At 37.7% G+C, this 17,595-nt stretch overlaps 1 protein-coding gene across 3 annotated transcripts in view; it reads right to left on the bottom strand.

The window, feature by feature from the left end:
- TTC27 (tetratricopeptide repeat domain 27) overlaps positions 1-17,595 on the bottom strand; it is a 250,727-nt gene that overhangs the window by 21,007 nt on the left and 212,125 nt on the right. For all 3 annotated transcript variants that reach the window (XM_069072168.1, XM_069072169.1, XM_069072167.1), the window contains one exon: positions 11,497-11,662. In XM_069072168.1, the coding sequence (XP_068928269.1) occupies positions 11,497-11,662 (166 nt within the window). The remainder of the gene's footprint in view (positions 1-11,496; positions 11,663-17,595) is intronic.

Genomic DNA, 17,595 nt, shown 5'->3' with positions numbered 1-17,595 from the left:
TTTTCTCTACATCACCTTCAGGTCCAATCAGGCGATTAGACTAGGATCAAAAAGAGTTCATATATGCAAGGATTGGGAAGAAGTAAAAGAAAACAAGGCTGTACCAGGCATAAGTGCACAGTTTTTAACCCAATGGGACTCTAGCTCATTCCTGCCCTTCTCCTTATTTTAACTTTGGATATCTAGAAAGATATCCAACTTAGACAAGGTTAACTCAACAAACCTTTACTAAATGTCTACCATGAACTGGGCACTGTATTAAGTCCTGGAGATATAAAGGCACCCTATAGAATTCCTAGAGCAGTACTCTTTCCAATGTACCACACCTCTTCATCTGAAAGATCAGGAAACCGAGGTCTTAGGAGGGATGATAGGCTGAACACAGCCATACACGACAGTAGTCCTTACAACTGTGGAAGTTGAGGCTAAGGTGATCATAGAAAAAGTGAAAATTGAGCTCAGTTCTGAAGAATGAGAGGAAGAGATGGGTTAACAGGTAGAAGAAGAAGTTTAAGCACAGAAACCCTTTAACATTCCCATACACACATCTGTGACATGACAGCAGCTGACATCATCTTAATACTTTAAAGCTTACAACACATTTTACACATATTATCTCATTTAATCTCCACAACAACCTAGTTATGCTATGAGGTGGGTGCTAAAAATTACTTCTCCCTCTTTTTGTTGGGGTGGGATCTGTGATTTCAACAATACTGGTAAATCCTTATGTGTAAACTTAATCCACTTGTGCAGATCAGCAATTAGTCTGTAATTTGTATTCTGAAAAAATCCCTGAGAGATTGAGTTACCTGCTCATAGTCTCAGCTAAAATATGAGAGGTAAAACTTGAATCTAGGTCTTCCTGACTCCAAGGCTGGCCCTGGCCCTGCTACCACTCATACCCCCATTTTATAGAACACTGAGGCTCAGAGGATTTAGATGATTAGCCCCTGATCACAGAGCTAATAAATATAAGTGGCAGAATATGAACCCAGGTCTCTCCTGACTCCATGTCTAGAAGTTTTTGTACTATCCCATCCTAATGAGGAGACTGACCTGGCAGGAGTGGAAGGTTCAGCATACAAATCAGTTAAAAAAAAAAAGGTTTAAGATATTGTGGACTTTTTATGGTGGCCTAGGAAAGCAGTCTGTAGCATCTAGACTTTGTGCTATGGGCAATAAATGTTGCCTGAAAGTTCCTGGGGTTGTTTAACCTGGAAAAAAGAGGGCAGAGGGAACACTCAATGAGCTATCCTGTAGAGGAGGGAAAACACATTATCTGTTTGATTAAATGAAGTTATAAAGAAGCACATTTTAGGATTTCCCACCACCTGGCACTTATCCACAAGTGGAGTGAGCAGACACTGGAGGTAGAGGATAACCTATCCTTCCCCCAATGCCACCACCACACACCAGATGTCTTCAAGCAATGGCCAAATGACTGCTTGAGGAGGATATTACAGTAGAGATTGTTGGAAAAGACTGGATGAATGGAAACTGCTCAGCCCCTTAGGGGAGCTAACTAAATTCTACTAGGGAATTCACCTATGGTCCTGACAGCTGCAGTCTACTAGCTAATAGTGCTTATGAAGGTAGAAAAGCCTCACTGATTAGAGTTCTTCCTCAGGTACATTTAGCTTGTTATGCCTTTTCTATATGAACATAAAGCACAGGTAGAAACAGTGAGATTGTGAGATCCATTTTGAAGAATAGTAACAAAGAAGTTAGCCATAACAATGACAACAGTAAGAATGTCACAAAGATTGAAAAGGAGAATGTTGATACACTATTGAAATACTAGATATTTCAATAGTCAAAAACTTTTATGAAAAGGAAAGTCTTCCAGATAATTCTAGATTCCAACATGGAGAGAGTTTTATGTCTAAGGAACAAGAATGAATCCAAGAAAGGAATGTATTGGCATACTTGGAGATTAAGATACTCTTGGTTAATAAAGTATATGACTCTGGGAAGCTATTTAAAAGTGTGATTTTATAATCTGATAATTAATTATTCAAATAATTTAATAATCTTTAAAATTACTTGAATAATTTAACAAAATGTAATTCAATTTAAATAATTATCTAATGAGTATGTAGCTAATACTTTCATTGCATTTTAAGATTTGAAAATATACATAATTTAATTTCTTCTTCACCTAAACCCTATGAAGTAGGTGCTATTATTATCTCCATTTTGCAGATGAGAAAAATGACTCTGAGAGAGGCTAAATGACTAAGTAGCTGTTGCTTGTCCTTCGTTTTCAAAGAGGACCACGACATCAGGAAGGTGATGTCATGACTTTCAAGTAAATCGGATTTAACTGAGGCAGGGCTGTGCAAAGTCACCAGCCTCACTCTCTCCTCTGGAGCCATCTGGGTCCAGAGGCAAGATAGAGAACAGGAGGACTGAAGATAGCTCTGGTTGCAAAGAGAGGCCTTGGCCTTTTTAAAGCTAAGGTCTTTCCCAAGTCTTAGTTTGTCTAAGGCAATGCCCATTCAGTGGATTAAGGTTAGATAAGAAATGAGGCAAAGAATGACTTCTTTCATCTAGTCAAAGTAGACTCAGCCTCTAAGAGAGGATTCAAACCCAGGTCTTTCTGATTCCAACCTTAGCATTCCATCTACTCCACCCAGCTTTTCTCTAATCACTAAGGCACCTGAGACAAACTCCACCACCAATGCTCCATGATCAATTCTATACAGCTATATAGCTTTATAGCTCTTTATGGTAAGCTAATAAGAGAATGTCTAATCAGCTATCTCTACAGTCAAATGCCTGAAATCTGCCTCTAAATTGAAAAATATCACAATTTAATCCAGTAGAGTAATTTAATCAATTTGCCCACAGCCTCAGTTATCATGTATCAGGGGCAGGGCTTGAACCTATATCTTCAGGACTCTAAGGCTGGCCCTCCATCTGCAATACCATACTGCTTTTCAATCATCTATCGAGCTCCCATCTGGAGTAATAGTTTCCAAAAATGTCAGCATTCACAGAAAACTATGATTCTTTTTAGGGTCCCTGAAAAAATGTCTACTTTTATTCCTTTGAATGCTATGTATTTATTAGACTAGTGTTTAATTTCAGAATTCTTTGGAAATATTATTCCCAAATGAAATGAAAATTCCAATTTGAAAAATGAAGCTGGTCCTATGTTATTAAGTGGAGTGGAAGTGGAAAGATAAAGGAAATGTAACTGACCAAGGATTTAAAATATGGCCTGGCTTCTCTAGATATTAACTAAATTTCTACTACCTTCTGACCAAAACACAAGCAATTCTGTGTCAGACAGGGTACAGGAATAAAAAAAATAATAAAAATGATAATAAAAACCAACATCTAGGAAGTCATTTAAAGTTTGCAAAAACACTTTTCATACATTAGGTCATTTGGAACTCACAATAACCGGGTTACTTACTATAAATGCTATGAGAGTGGGAACCTAAATTCAATTATGTTGCTTATGACTTGCATTCTAAGTTTGTCCCAAGACAGAGCTATAATAAAATTTACCAATATCCAACATTTGTCTGACATCAAGGAGAAATAATAAAGAACAAAAACAATGCATCATGTCCTGGCTAAAAAATGCCCTCATCTCTAATGTGGAAATATGTTTAACATGATTATACATGTATAACCCATGCTTGCTATCCTGGGAGGTAGGGGGCGGAGAAAGGAAGGGAGAAAAAGTTGGAACTCAAAATCCTACAAAAATGAATGCTGAAAACTCTCTTTACATGTAATTGGAATAAATACTATTAAATGTTAAAAAGAAAAAAAAAAAAGAAAAGAAATCTTAAAAAATTCCGTAGTCTTTCTCATGTGCACTCAGGACAGGCATGCCAGAGCATAATGGGCCCCTCTATGACAAGGTGTTCTTTACCTTTGTTCAGCAGCACTACTTTCTCTCCTGTAACTCAAACCCATTGAGAAAAGAAATACTTGTTCTTCCCTTCAGACTGATTTCATTCATTCTCCCCTTTGCTCTGCGGAAGGTATGTGCACAGAGTGAGCAATTGTGCACAAAAAAGAGTCCCGGCTTGGGGTTCCCAAAACATTTCTAAGGACCGGTTCTTAGAGGGCCATTGAAGTTCAGACAGTATTCAACACAGCTAAGCCACAAATGAAGTTGGGTCTTTAGTTGTCTCTAGGAGACTAACAATCAGAGGCTGTTTCTGCCAAGGCAACTCTCAAAGAAGTGAAGAGATTCTGCTGCCACCTCTTCTCACCCATCTCACAGTCCTTGAATGCAGTTCAGCTCTCTACAGCTTTCAAAGAAAGCTTCCATCCTGATTAGAGCTTATTTCAGTTTCAGGGAGGCTTAGAGCGAGACCCTTAGGAAGAGTCTACATGAGATGTGATAACTGGAGTCATGCATACATTCAAAAGGATTATGATCATTATCTATCACATATTTATGCTGTTCTTAATTCTCTCTTGGCATATATATCTCCCAATTGTAAATTAGCTAATAGATTTAGTGTTTACATTGTCCTAGTTTAAGGGATCAATAAATTAATTCCAATTGTAAGATTACAATATTAAGGATTTCAAATTGGCTGGTAGTATTGGGGAGACACTATCCCCTAAATTATAGAATGTAGCCCTTTGTCCCAAGGAATGTGTTATTATAGTAACAAGTTATTCTGAGGAGAAATAGATGAAGACAAGAGAAAGGTGTGGCACCGTAGAGAGAGCAGTGTGCTGGGACTAAGGAAGACCTGAGCACAGTTATTACCTGTGTGACCCTGTGCAAGTCACTTAACCTGTTTGCCTTGGTTTGCTCATCTGTAAAATGAGATGGAGTAAATTTTGAGTTTGAAAATACTAAATGAGGACTTTCTTGATCTCCTATTGGTATGCCCTTCCTCCCAGTTATTAGCATTCTCCCTCCTAAAATGAAAGAAAAAGTGTTTATTAAGAACCTACCATGTATCATGCACTGTGCAAGGCACTGGGGATTCAAATACCAAAGTATTTGAAAGTATATTTCAGTGCCCACCTTCAAGGGACTTGCATTCTAATAAAAGGACATTATAAAGCAACAACAAAGTGAATTTTGGTCTGGGGAGTCTAAGAGTTTCTGAATGGAGCCAGATTACTGTGCTCTTTTTTAGTTGCAATGATCATAATAATTTGATTACTGCTTCATAATAAGACCTGGAAGCTAGGGTAGGGAGTGGGAGAGAGGGCAATGCAATGTGAGGAGGGTAGATGGATGAATGTGAATCATGGTTTCTAGAGATAGAGAGCTCAGTGAGTTTGTACTCACTCACCAATCAGAACACCTCATTTCTAGGACAAAGGCTAGAAATTCCATAAGTGAGTAAATTAACTCTCCAGGTAAGGAGAGATGGGGAAATGGGTTATAAGAAAGATAGGATGTCTGGGTAGATGGAAATTACAGTGTATCATTTTGTAAATACTTTATATTCACTTATTTGTTTCCACTGTATCTTCCCCTCTCCGCCCTCCACAATATAAGCTCTATGAAAATGGTTTTATTTTTGTCTTATAGCCGCAATACTTTGCACATAGCAGATACATAATATATGTTGATGGAACCAAATTCTTGAATGGAAAATTAAATTGCTCCATATGAACCCAGTTCTTTGCAAGTTTTTCAAAGAGATGTCTGAACAGCAATAAAACATATAATATTATTAATTGGATGGATCAATGACTACAATGATATGGGTCCTTCCCCCTTCAGTGTATATTACATACCTCTAACATCAGTAAGATTCTTGTCAATATCCTTCCAGGAGTTTCCCACAAGGGACATATTAGATGCATTACAGAAGAGACTTGACTTTTGGCCTTTTATTTTATGGACACCAATATAGAGTTGCAGCTTTCTATCAGTTATGACTTCCTCGAAAAATGTGACTAGCCTTCTCATCATACGTGTCCTTCATGATGACCTTTATACCATTTCCTGAACAAACATGAAGGTAATGATAATACTACAGCAACATGGCAATGTGTTGAAAAAAAATCTATGGAGGGGCGGCTAGGTGGCGCAGTGAGTAGAGCACTGGCCCCAGAATCAGGAGGACCTGAGATCAGATCCAGCCTCAGACACAACACACACACAACAAACTAGCCGTGTGACCTTGGGCAAGTTACTTAATCCCGATTGCCCTCCAAAAAAGCAAAAAAAAAAAAAGTTAACTGAACTATCTTGTGGGGCGGCCAGGTGGCTCAGCGAGTAAGAGCACCGGCTCCAATGTTGGGATGACCTGGAGATTGAATCCCGGGCTCAGACACTCAGCACCACACCCAGAAATAACTGGCCGTGTAACCTTGAGCAAGTTACTTAACCCCGATTGCTTAAAAAAATAAATAAATAAAAAATCTATGCCACCATGAACTCTTTCATTATTCAATGGATGACCTGATATTTTGAAACTTATGAGATCATGATGTACTATGACTGGTAGCCACAATCACAAGAATACTGGTATTTAAATAATTGAGCTTTTCAATAGTGAGCAATTTGGGATTATTTAATTTGTTGTATTATTTCCTAAATGCATACAATCGAATTTCCTCCTAAAACATTTTGGAAACAGGCCAGGCTCATTTTCCATCTCTTGTCAAAGACTCACACACTAATGCAATGACTGTCTAATTGCATATTTTACTCTGGCCAATATGCATTCTTCACCCACTGGGTTTTTTCCCTATAGATAAGTACACTGATCTCATTTGAGGATCTTACTCAAAACCCTTATAGGGTTGATATCAGCAAAATATTATTTGTGAACAGGAGTATATGGAGAACTTCACTGTCAACAGGAAATCCCTCTTCCATTGAAGACCATTTAGGGATTTCAATAAGACACCGGTAAACAACTCTGGCAAAACGTCATTCTGTTTTATGTCTTGCTTAAGGCTGGTATTCAATGACTCTTTGGATAATAATAATATTCATAGGTAACATTTATACAGGCTTATGGTATGTCAGACACTGTCTTAAGTGCTTTACAATTATTATGTCATTTGATCCTCACAACAATCATGGGAGGTAGGTGCTATTATTATCCTCATTTTACAAATGAGGAAACTGAGGATAACAGATGATATGTGACTTATCCAGGCTCACCCAGCTAGTAAGTGTCTAGGGTCAGATCTAGGGTCAGATCAATACAATGATCCAAGATAATGCCAAAGGACCCATGATGAAAAATGCTATCCACCTCCAGAGAGGGAACGGATGACCTCTGAGTGCAGACTGAAGTATACTCTTTTTCATATTTGTTGTTTTTTTTGGGGGGGGGGGGTTTGTAGAGGGGCGGGGGTCACATGGTGGCAACATGACTAATATGCAAACATGTTTTGCCTGACTTCACATGTATAACTGATATCATATTGCTTCTCAATGAGTGGGGGAGGGCAGGAAGGAGGGAAAATTTGGATAACTGAAATTAGGTCTTTATGACTCCAGGACCAGCTCTTTTTCCATTTTGCTACTATCCAAGATGTTCTGTTATAGGGATATAGGCTAAATTTAAATTCAACAAATCCATATCTGTCAGAGCAATGCCAATGAGCTCAAGAGGTGCAAGGGAAAAGTAGGTGCTGGATGGGAATGAATAACTGAAAAAAATGTATCAGAGAGAGACGGAAAAGTCTATCTACCTTACATGATGGAAAAGGTGATGCGATCATTATAAATGTGATCATTATAAATAAATCATTATAAATAAATAAATCATTACTCTAACTTCCTTGTTAGCAGCCTTTACCACTTAAAGGTCCCTCCTTTTCCAGTTTCTCGTCATATATTTTCTTCTCTCATTAGAAGTAAGCTCTGAGGTCTGAACTGTCTTGTTTGCTTATATTGTGTGTTCAGGACTTAGCACAGTGCTTGCACACAGTGAGTTCTTAATAAATGCTTCGTTTCTCTCTCCTCTCTTCCTTCTTCCTCTCTTTTGCTTTCTCTCTCTCTCCTTTTGAACAAGCTGCATGACCCTTTCCCGTTCATGGAAATGTTTTCCCTCCTCACTTCTGCAGCAAGCTTCTCAAGATAAAGTCCTCATTTCTCAAACACATAGGATACTGAGCCAGATTTATAAAATAAGAGCCATTCTCCAAATGATAAACAGTCAAAAGTTATTAACAGGCAGTTTTCAGAAGAAATAAAAACTATCAACAGTCACATCAAAAAAAAAAAAGCTTTAAACCACTACAGATTAGAGAAATGCAAATTAAAACAACTCTTGAGATAACACCTCCTAACTATCAGATTGGCTAACATGACAGAAAAGGAAAATTATAAATTTGGGGGAGAGGGGTGTAGAAAAACAAGCACACTAATGCGGTGTTGGTAGACTTGTGAACTGATCCAACCATTCTGAAGAACAATTTTGAACCATAGCCAAAGGGCTATAAAACTATGCATACCCTTTAATCCAGCAATATCACTACTAGGTCTATATCCCAAAGAGATCAAAGAAAGTGAGAAAGGACTTATATATATGCAAAAATATTTATAGAATATCTTTTTGTGGGGGCAAAGAAATGGAAATTGAGGACATGCCCATCAGTTGGGGAATGGCTGAACAAACTGTGGCATATGATTGTGATGATGATAGAATACTATTGTGCTATAAGAAATGACGGTTTCAGAAAAACCTGGGAAGTCTTATATGAACTAATACAAAGTGAAGTGAACAGAACCAAAGAACATTGCACACTAATAGCAATACTGTAAATGATGATCCCAACTGTGAGATACTCTGATCAATACAATGATCCAAGATAATGCCAAAGAACCCATGATGAAAAATACTATCTACCTCCAGAGAAGAAACTGATGACCTCTGAGTGCAGACTGAAGTATACTCTTTTTCATTGTTTTATGTTTCTTGTTTTGTTTTTTTTTTTCGGGTGGGGGTAGGAGAGGGGGTCACATGGTAGCAACATGGCTAATATGCAAAAATGTTTTGCCTGACTTTGCATGTCTAACTGATATATTGCTTCTCAATGGGGGGGGGGGGGCAGGAAGGAGGGAAAATTTGGAACTCAAATTTTTTTTAAAAAATGAATGCTAAAAATAAATAAGAATTTAAAAAGGCAAACATACACCCACTCTTGATTTATAGCCACCATAATTACACTGATTATTTTACCACTGGAAACAGGTGCCCCATACCCAGGCTTTTATGTTCTTTGTAAACAAATTGTCTCCCAAAATATTATATGCACATGATAGAAGTTCAAATGATCTGTAACAGAATTCCCTAGAAGGTCAGAAAGTCAGTCTGGCTAATCATTAGTAATCCTCAGAAAAATCTATGGGGGTGGGGAGAGACTAAGGTATATGAAAAATTACTTGAGAAGGAAAAGAAGCAGAAAACCCAAACTTAAGACAATGAGTAAAGACCAATAAACTGGCATAATCAGTCTGGTCTGGTTCAACTGATTGGTGATCCGCACCTGAGGAAGCAGTTTCCAAAGGCAGCACAGAGAAACACCACCTAGAGAGGTCTAGATTCCTATTTCCTGTTCCTCCCAGGCAGGAAAGGCGGCTAAAAGACAGGAGAAGCTGCCCTCAGCTGACTTAGCAGAACACAGAGACTCTGCCTGCAGGAGAAAAAGTGGGCCAAGCTTCACACTTCTATTTGACAATGCATTCTTCTGAGGAGGGTGTGACCCAGCAACAGGTAACTACCTACTGGGGGTAGTTTCTCAGATGGCAAGTGGACAATTCCAGAACTGTAGACTTCAAAGAAAGCTTTGAAACTTCTAAAAGCCAAAGCAGTTCCATCTATTACAGCTAAAGCTACTAGCCTTAAAGGACAAACTGTGAGTAGTCACAATCATGGTTGTGAGACAAGTCAAGTTAAACTCAACTTTAGTAATGACATAAGTACACATAAGTGATTTAGGAACAGAGATATTATCACAGATAACAATGTAGAGGCTTTTTTTTTAAATTCATGTGCCTTTTCAATTTTTTTAGTTTATCCTTTCTCAAATATACATAATTGACTAATTCGTTATAAGTAAAAAATTCTTCAATACAATGTTGATTAACAAAAAGAAATGTTTTCCTAAATAAGTGATTGAATTATTAACTGTTAGCCTATTGAGGTATCCATATTAGACAGAGCTTTTCAATTAGTATATATAACCTAACAAAGCAACCAACTCAAATTGTAGATGATGTTCCCAGATGGTGCTTTTGTTTGGACCTGACCTATGATTTCATTGGTATAAAAACTCTCAGGAGACCCCCTCTACCAATGGAGATAGGCATACAAAGGGAGGAAAATTTCAAAGGGTAATCCAAATACTATTCAACTGGCTAGGCGTACAATTAAAAAATATATATTTTTGCAGCAATGGAATATAAATCAGGAACTGCGATCTCTAGCCTTGGCTCTGTCACTTACTAGCTATGTGACCTTAGCCAAATCACTTCATCACTGGATTTCAGTTTCCTCAGTGTAAAATGAAGGAATTCGACATCATCATCTCTCAGGTCACTGAGTTCTATCATTCTATGACTCGGTTTGGTTATGACAATAACTCACAAAAACATTTTACATTTGTTTAAGGTTTTTCTCACAACAAACCTGGAAGGTAAGCAATGCTATTGTTCAGTCATGTCTGACTCTTCATGACCCCATTTCAGGGTTTCTTGGCAAAGATACAGAAATAGTTTGCTGTTTCCTTCTCCAGGTCATTTTACAGATAACACTGAGACAAACGGGGTTAAGTAACTTGCCCGTGGTCACATAGCTGGTAAGTGTCTGAGGCCAGATTTGAACTCAGGAAGATGAGTCTTCCTGACTGCAAGCCCAGTATTCTATCCACTGTACCACCTAGCTGTCCCACAGTAAGCAGTGCAAATGTTATTATCCTGATTTTACAGATTAGAAACTAAGGGTTAGAGTGATGAAGAAATGACTTATCTATGGCCACATAGTGAGAAACTTCCAGAGAGCCTGGATTAGTGCCCTGTTCTCCTGACTTCCAGTTCAGCATTCTTTTTGCTCAATTACAGATTCCCCTCCCAGAGTACAATTAGAGATCTCCAATGTAATAGCAACAGGAATACCATTTGTGTAGGTTCTGTACCATGACGGAATGTATATCAATTTTCAAGCCACTGATTCAGAGGCTTATTCAAAATAGAGATAAAATCCCAGATTTATTATTACCTTAAAATATCTGGCATTATAGTTCTAGGGAAAAGAGAACCAAGCTTCCTAATTTGGAGGATATTTCCTCAGGAAGAATTATTTTTTTACTTTTCCCTTGTAAAATATACCAAGTTTCATTTCAATCAAATTTGAAAGAATTTTTTATTATTACATTACAGTTTGTTAACTACAGTATATTATGTTACATCCCATTCCATTATGTTAGGTATTATATTGTTATTATATTATTATGCATTATTATATTACATTATATTGTATATTTAAGGATCAACTTCACCTGCAGAATTGAGTGAGACAATCTCTCTCTTACCTGAACATCTTTGTATTTATCTCGTAAATCCATGAGTCGATGATAAGCTTTAATGGCTTCTGAAAATTCACCAACATCAGTGCTGGTGAGAATATAGTTTTCCCAGATCTGCCAATGTTCATAATTACATTTAAGAGCTTCCTGCAGTGTTCGAAAAGCTTTGATTCTGTGGAAGGTGAAATAAAGAAGGGGATACACATAAACATAAGAACATATATACCTATGTGATATTATATATGCTGTTAGTTAAAATGAGTATAAAATTCAAGCTTCTGAATAAGATATATATTTTTAGACATGTAGGAAACTAAGATTTTTTTTTGTAAGCATATTTGTTACAATAGCTTGTTTCTGCTTTGATTTATTTTGGTTTTGGTTTTCAGTTGGAGGGCAGAAGAAAAAGGGGGATAGTGACAGGGTAGCCAAAAAGAAAAGAAAGATAAAGAAATGAAAAAGAGGGAAACTGAAGTATTTTTTAAATGCACAAAAGAGAATAGCAAAAATCCCATAAGGACTCAGTCACATAAGACAATTTTGAAAGCTGCATGTTAAGTTCAACATATAAGGTATTCCAAAGGCCTTGGAGCAGTTTTAAGCCATTAGAGCTCTTGTATCGCCCTACATATTTAAAAAGAAAAGCTAATTTTACATAATAAAGATTTATAGATTCAAGTATAATAAAATGAGTCAAAACTGTATATAAATAATGAATTCAGTAAGTTAGGATTATGTTAGATTTACTGACAAGTCTTGATAAAAGCTCATATGAGCTAAAACACTGCATATTTCAAAAATCATTTGTAGATGAGTTTGAAATTCACTGGGCACACTCAAATATACAGAGATATCTACCACTCTATGACAGTAACCTGAAATCCAGGATGGCAGTAGTAGTAGTAGTAGTAGTTTTATAACTACTGGAAGGTTGTATAGTAAATAAGTTTATAATTCAGAAGTCACTATCAAATCACTTTTTAAAATAATTCATGGCTATTTTATGTCAGAGTCTCAAAAGTTAGAAAGGACTTTGAAGGGCACCTGGTCTAATAGTCAACCATTTTTTGCTTCAAGAATTCCACTGGGGGCAGCTAGGTGGCATACTGAGTAGAGCGCTGGCCCTGGATTCAGGAGGACCTGAGTTCAAATCCAGCCGCAGACACTCAACACAAAAACTAGCTGTGTGACCTTGGGCAAGTCACTTAAACCTTTCCCCTCCAAAAAAAAAGCAAAAATAAAAATTTCACTGAAGGAAAACCTACTATATTCTAAAATGACCCTCCACCCCCTCAGCTTTTAGATGTCTAACTGTTTGGAAGTTTTCCTTATATCAAGCCTAAATTTGCTTCTCTTCAATTTCTACTCTTTGCACCTACCTAGTTCTGCTGTCTTGGGTTCAAAAGAACAAGCCTAACCTCTCATCTATAGTACCACCCTTCAAATACTTGAAGATGGTTATCATGGCCCTCAGTTCCACCTGACCCTCCAAATCTTCTCTTCTTGATGAGAAACATCCCTAGTTGTTCCAAATGACCCATACATAGCATGATCTCCAGCTCATCAATTTCCTTCCTAAAATTTTGTCAGTAACGCAATGTGGTTATTATAATACCAAGGAATTATTGCATCCCAAGTCCTGTACAGCCTTATCCTCTTAATGTAGCTTAATGCAGCTACATAGCTCTGTTAAGCCAAACTGAATATACAGCTCATTAAAACCTTAGATCTTTTACAGAAGGACTGCTAAGAGTTGTGTTTCCCCTACATTGTTCTTGGTAGAGCGGAGTTGTTTTTTTTACCTCAATTGAAAAATTTGACATTTATTCCTATTAAATTTCATCACCTTAAATTCAGTTTCATGTTCTAGTCTGTCAAGATCATTTTAAATCCTGATTCTGCCATTTAGTTCACTGGCTATCTCTCTCAAATCTCTTTCAGTTGAAAATGTAATAATTATGATCTCTATAGCTTTATTAAGTCATTAATAAAACAAAAATTTTGGAAAATTCCTACAAACTATTTAGGTATAATGAGTAGGAACTGAAGAGAAACAATTTAGGCTTGATGTAAGGAAAAATTCTAAATAATTAGGCACACCCAAAAGCTGACAGGACAGTAGGTTCAGCAGAGACCTGTGAAGGACACTACTAGAGACAGTTCTTTATAATTTGACATTATATCCTCTATTAGGATATACAGGACATTATATCCTATCATAGGATATAATAGGACATTAAAAGAAATGTAAAAACAACAACAAAATTGAAAACAAAAAAAGCTCTTTGTGCAAAGACTGAGGATTGGTAGAAAAAAAACACTATACATAATTGAAATGAAATAGCTTTTTTCCATTCAAAAGGATGAATATGAAATATATAAAGAATTTCATTAAGACATACAAAATAATGTAAAGCTTATAAAGCAGAAACAAAGTGGCCTACTATGCACTTTTGGCCAAAGGAAAGAAACAAATATTTATCAAGTGCCTACACTGTGCTAATAAGGACTTTACAACTACAATTTCACTTGATCCTCACAATAATCCTGGGAGACAGTGCTATTATTATCCCCTTTTTACATCTGAGGAAACTGAGCCAAACAAGGTGAAGTGACTCATCCAGAGTCACACATTTAGTGTGGATGGCTAGATTTCAACTCGTCTTTCTGACTCTAGGTCCTGTGCTCTATCCACTGCACTACCTAGCTGTCTATAAAAAACCAACAATGAAACTGCCGGAAAGTATGGGTTGCGTTTTTACATAATACGTATATATATTTATATATATACACATATGTGTGTATATATACACACATATATAATATAATAACTATTTTTGTTAAATGTCTTTTTTAAAGGAAAAAAATAAAATAAATTCAGTTCTAGTTCAAACTGGACCCCTAGTTTTTAATTTAGTTAAAGTATTTCTCATTTGAAAAAAGTGAGGTCATTTCAGTTTCAGCAAGTTAATGGAATTCACTACAGACTTGGTTCAATTTGGTTTAAAGATCTTCTAGTTATAATAAAACTACTTTAAATGTGTTCAGAAAACCATGTTTATATTTTAAGTGGCTTACGATAAGAGCAATATAAGTTCTATCGGGAAAATAAAATTTTTTAAAACTTGTAAAAGTTATAGCTATTACTAGGAAATCATTATATTTAAATCTGAACACCTACACAGTTGATATTACCGACATGTCCTTTGGAAAGGAAGCTGTTTTTCTCTTTAAAGGCAGAAGTTTACTCCTGATCACCATGATGAAAAAGGTGGGGTGTGCCACTGGGGCTTTGGTGATTTCAAGGTAGAGATACCTTGCATGGTTCTTTTGTTCTCCTTCTTAGGTGGCATGGAGGAGAACAAACACTAGGGGAAATTTGCCTCAATGATCATAAAGAAGCCTAAAACCACTGGAAATATTCTTTCAGTTCCATTATAGTCGGTGGCTATGAAAAGCTGGAAAAGCTACTTTATGCTGTACAGCAGAATACTTAAGGACAAATCACTGGAAAGGGCTTTTGATCTTCAGTTGAAATGTCTAGCTATATATCAGTCCTAAGTACAGAATTACTCTTAAGAGGGAATCCTCTGTGAATTAGAATATATGGTTTAACAGAAATTAAGGAAGGTATTAGCAATGGGGGAAAAAATAACAGCTAACAATTATATACCATGTTAACATCGTCAGGATGCTTTACATATCGTCACAACCCTACCCTAGGGGTAGATTTTGCACCTATTCTGAGGATGAAGAAAATGAGGTTTACAGAGATCTAGAGGCCTGTCTGAGGTCACACAGCCAAGTGTCTAGCAAAGCCAAGGCTAGAACCCAAGAATCTTGATTTCTCAGGTATGTGTTTCCCATTACAAATTATATTGTTTAACTTGCCCTTAAAATGGGATGCATAAACATTTATTAAGTACTTCCTATGGCCCAAGCACTGTGCTTGAGGATACAAGTAAAGAAGTGAGACAGTCTCAGGGGCAGCTAGGTGGCGCCGTGAGCAAAGCGCCGACCCCGGAGTCAGGAGGACCCGAGTTCAGTTCTGGCCTCAGACACTTAACAACCACACAAAAAAACTAGCCATGTAACCTTGGGCAAGTTACTTAACCCCAACTGCCCTCCAAAAGGCAAAAAAAAAAAAAGTGAGACAGTCTCTCCTCTCAAAGACAATACACAAATGAGGGTTAAGCTCATGGCAGATGGAAAGGTCAGGAAGTACTTAGCAGGAAAAATGGCAAGGTCAGAAGGAAGTGAGCTCAGGGATGCCTCTAGCAGAGGTGAGCACTGGAATTTGGGCATGGGGGAAAGAGTCAGCCAATCAACTGAGAGTGGGCTGGGTAGGGGAAGGGAAAAGTCCATGGTTCTCAGTGTCCAGAGGTCTAGTCACTGGCCTGCCCATTGGCAGTCTGGAGTGGGAAAGGAAAAGATCCTTGCAATTGCTTTTCATGTATTAAAGAAATATAGAATAATGCCTTCTTGTGCTCAGTCACTGATTAAATAAGATTGGGGGGGGGGGGAAGTCAGTGTTTTGATGTCTATCTTGTTTTTCTGTATTAAGAATATGCCAAGGCACAGCACAGATGTTTTCAACATAAGATGAAATCATCCCCAGTTTATGTGAAATTGTGACCTACTTAACTTCCTCCAGTTTTGAGACTTGCTCAGCCTACTGACTTAAATATTGATCACAAGTCAGCGGGCCCCCCCATTACAATCACTCAGAAGCCCTTGAGTGGATCCCTATAGAAAAGTAGTAAGAATGGCAGGCCCCATCACTTGCTGACCAAGTTAGTGAAGCCCAGATTTGTAGTAGAGATACTTTCCCACCATAAGCACACACTAGCCTTGTGCCTCACTGCTTATGAAGCCAGAGGGCATGGTGGCTCTCTGTACCTTGTCATTTCAAATTCCAATAGTGCATACATAGGAAGGAGGATATGACAGTTAATTTTGCCTGCTCTGCAGCACACACACAACATAACCATCTTTTAAATCCATTTCCCCATTTCCCTTCCCTCTACTACCATCATAGTACTAAAATATGGGCCAAAATGACATCTCACCTGAATATCACAGTAGCTTCCTAACTTGTTTCCCTAACTTGTCTCTTGAATCCTTCTTACCCAACACAGTCATAGTATGGATATGACTTTCATGTCACTGCCCTCTTCAAAAATTATCAATGGGGGGCAGCCAGGTAGCACAGCGAGTAAGAGCACCGGCTCCAGTGTCAGGATGACGTGGGGATCAAATCTAGGCTCAGACACTTATTACCCACCCAGAAACACCTGGCTGTGTAACCTTGAGCAAGTTACTTAACCCCAATTGCTTAGGAGCGGCCAGGTGGCTCAGCGAGTAAGATCACCCCCTCCAGTGTCGGGATGACCTGCAGATCAAATCCGGGCTCAGATACTTAGCACCACACCCAGAAATAACTGGCCATGTAACCTTGAGCAAGTTACTTAACCCCAATTGTTTTAAAAAAAAATTATCAATGGTTCCCCACTGTCAATTACATAAAGTTCAAACTCCTTAGCTTCAAATTTAAGGTTTTCTGTAATCTTCAAACTGACTGACTCATTGCTCCCATGAGTTAGTCCACTCTTTCCAATTCCTAGTAATCTCTCATCTTTGGGAGGTCCCTAGACACACACTACTTCCTAGTAATCTCTAATACTATCTTTTGAAATTCCATCTATCCTTCAAGACCCTGCTCAAATGCTATGTACTTCATGAAGCCCTTCCTGGTTCTCCTACCCAGAAGTAACCTCTCTGTTCAGATTTCTCCCAGTATCAATTCTCTGTCTCTCCTATTACCTGTATATCAGTATACTCTTTCATCTGCCAGATTTTCAACTCACAGAGGACACGAACTTTGTCTTATTCACCTTCATATCCCTAATGGTGTAGCACTGGGCTGTACACACAGTAGGTACAAAATGCTTACTTATAAAATACTAAACTACCATATAAACTCCCTAGAATAAAATGAAAATTCCTCAGCTTAGCTTTTAAAGCCCTCCACAATCTGGCTCCAACCTGCCTTTCCTGACCCATTTCATTATTCTCCTTCATGCACTTTATGTCAGTCAAATTGGC

Source organism: Petaurus breviceps, unplaced genomic scaffold (genome assembly GCF_028583685.1).
Source record: "Petaurus breviceps papuanus isolate PSGF00001 unplaced genomic scaffold, PetGlider_PUasm1.0 90845, whole genome shotgun sequence".
Classification (NCBI taxonomy): domain Eukaryota; kingdom Metazoa; phylum Chordata; class Mammalia; order Diprotodontia; family Petauridae; genus Petaurus; species Petaurus breviceps.
The sequence above is the reverse complement of the archived record's forward strand: the minus strand, read 5'-3'. Positions and strand labels throughout refer to the sequence as shown.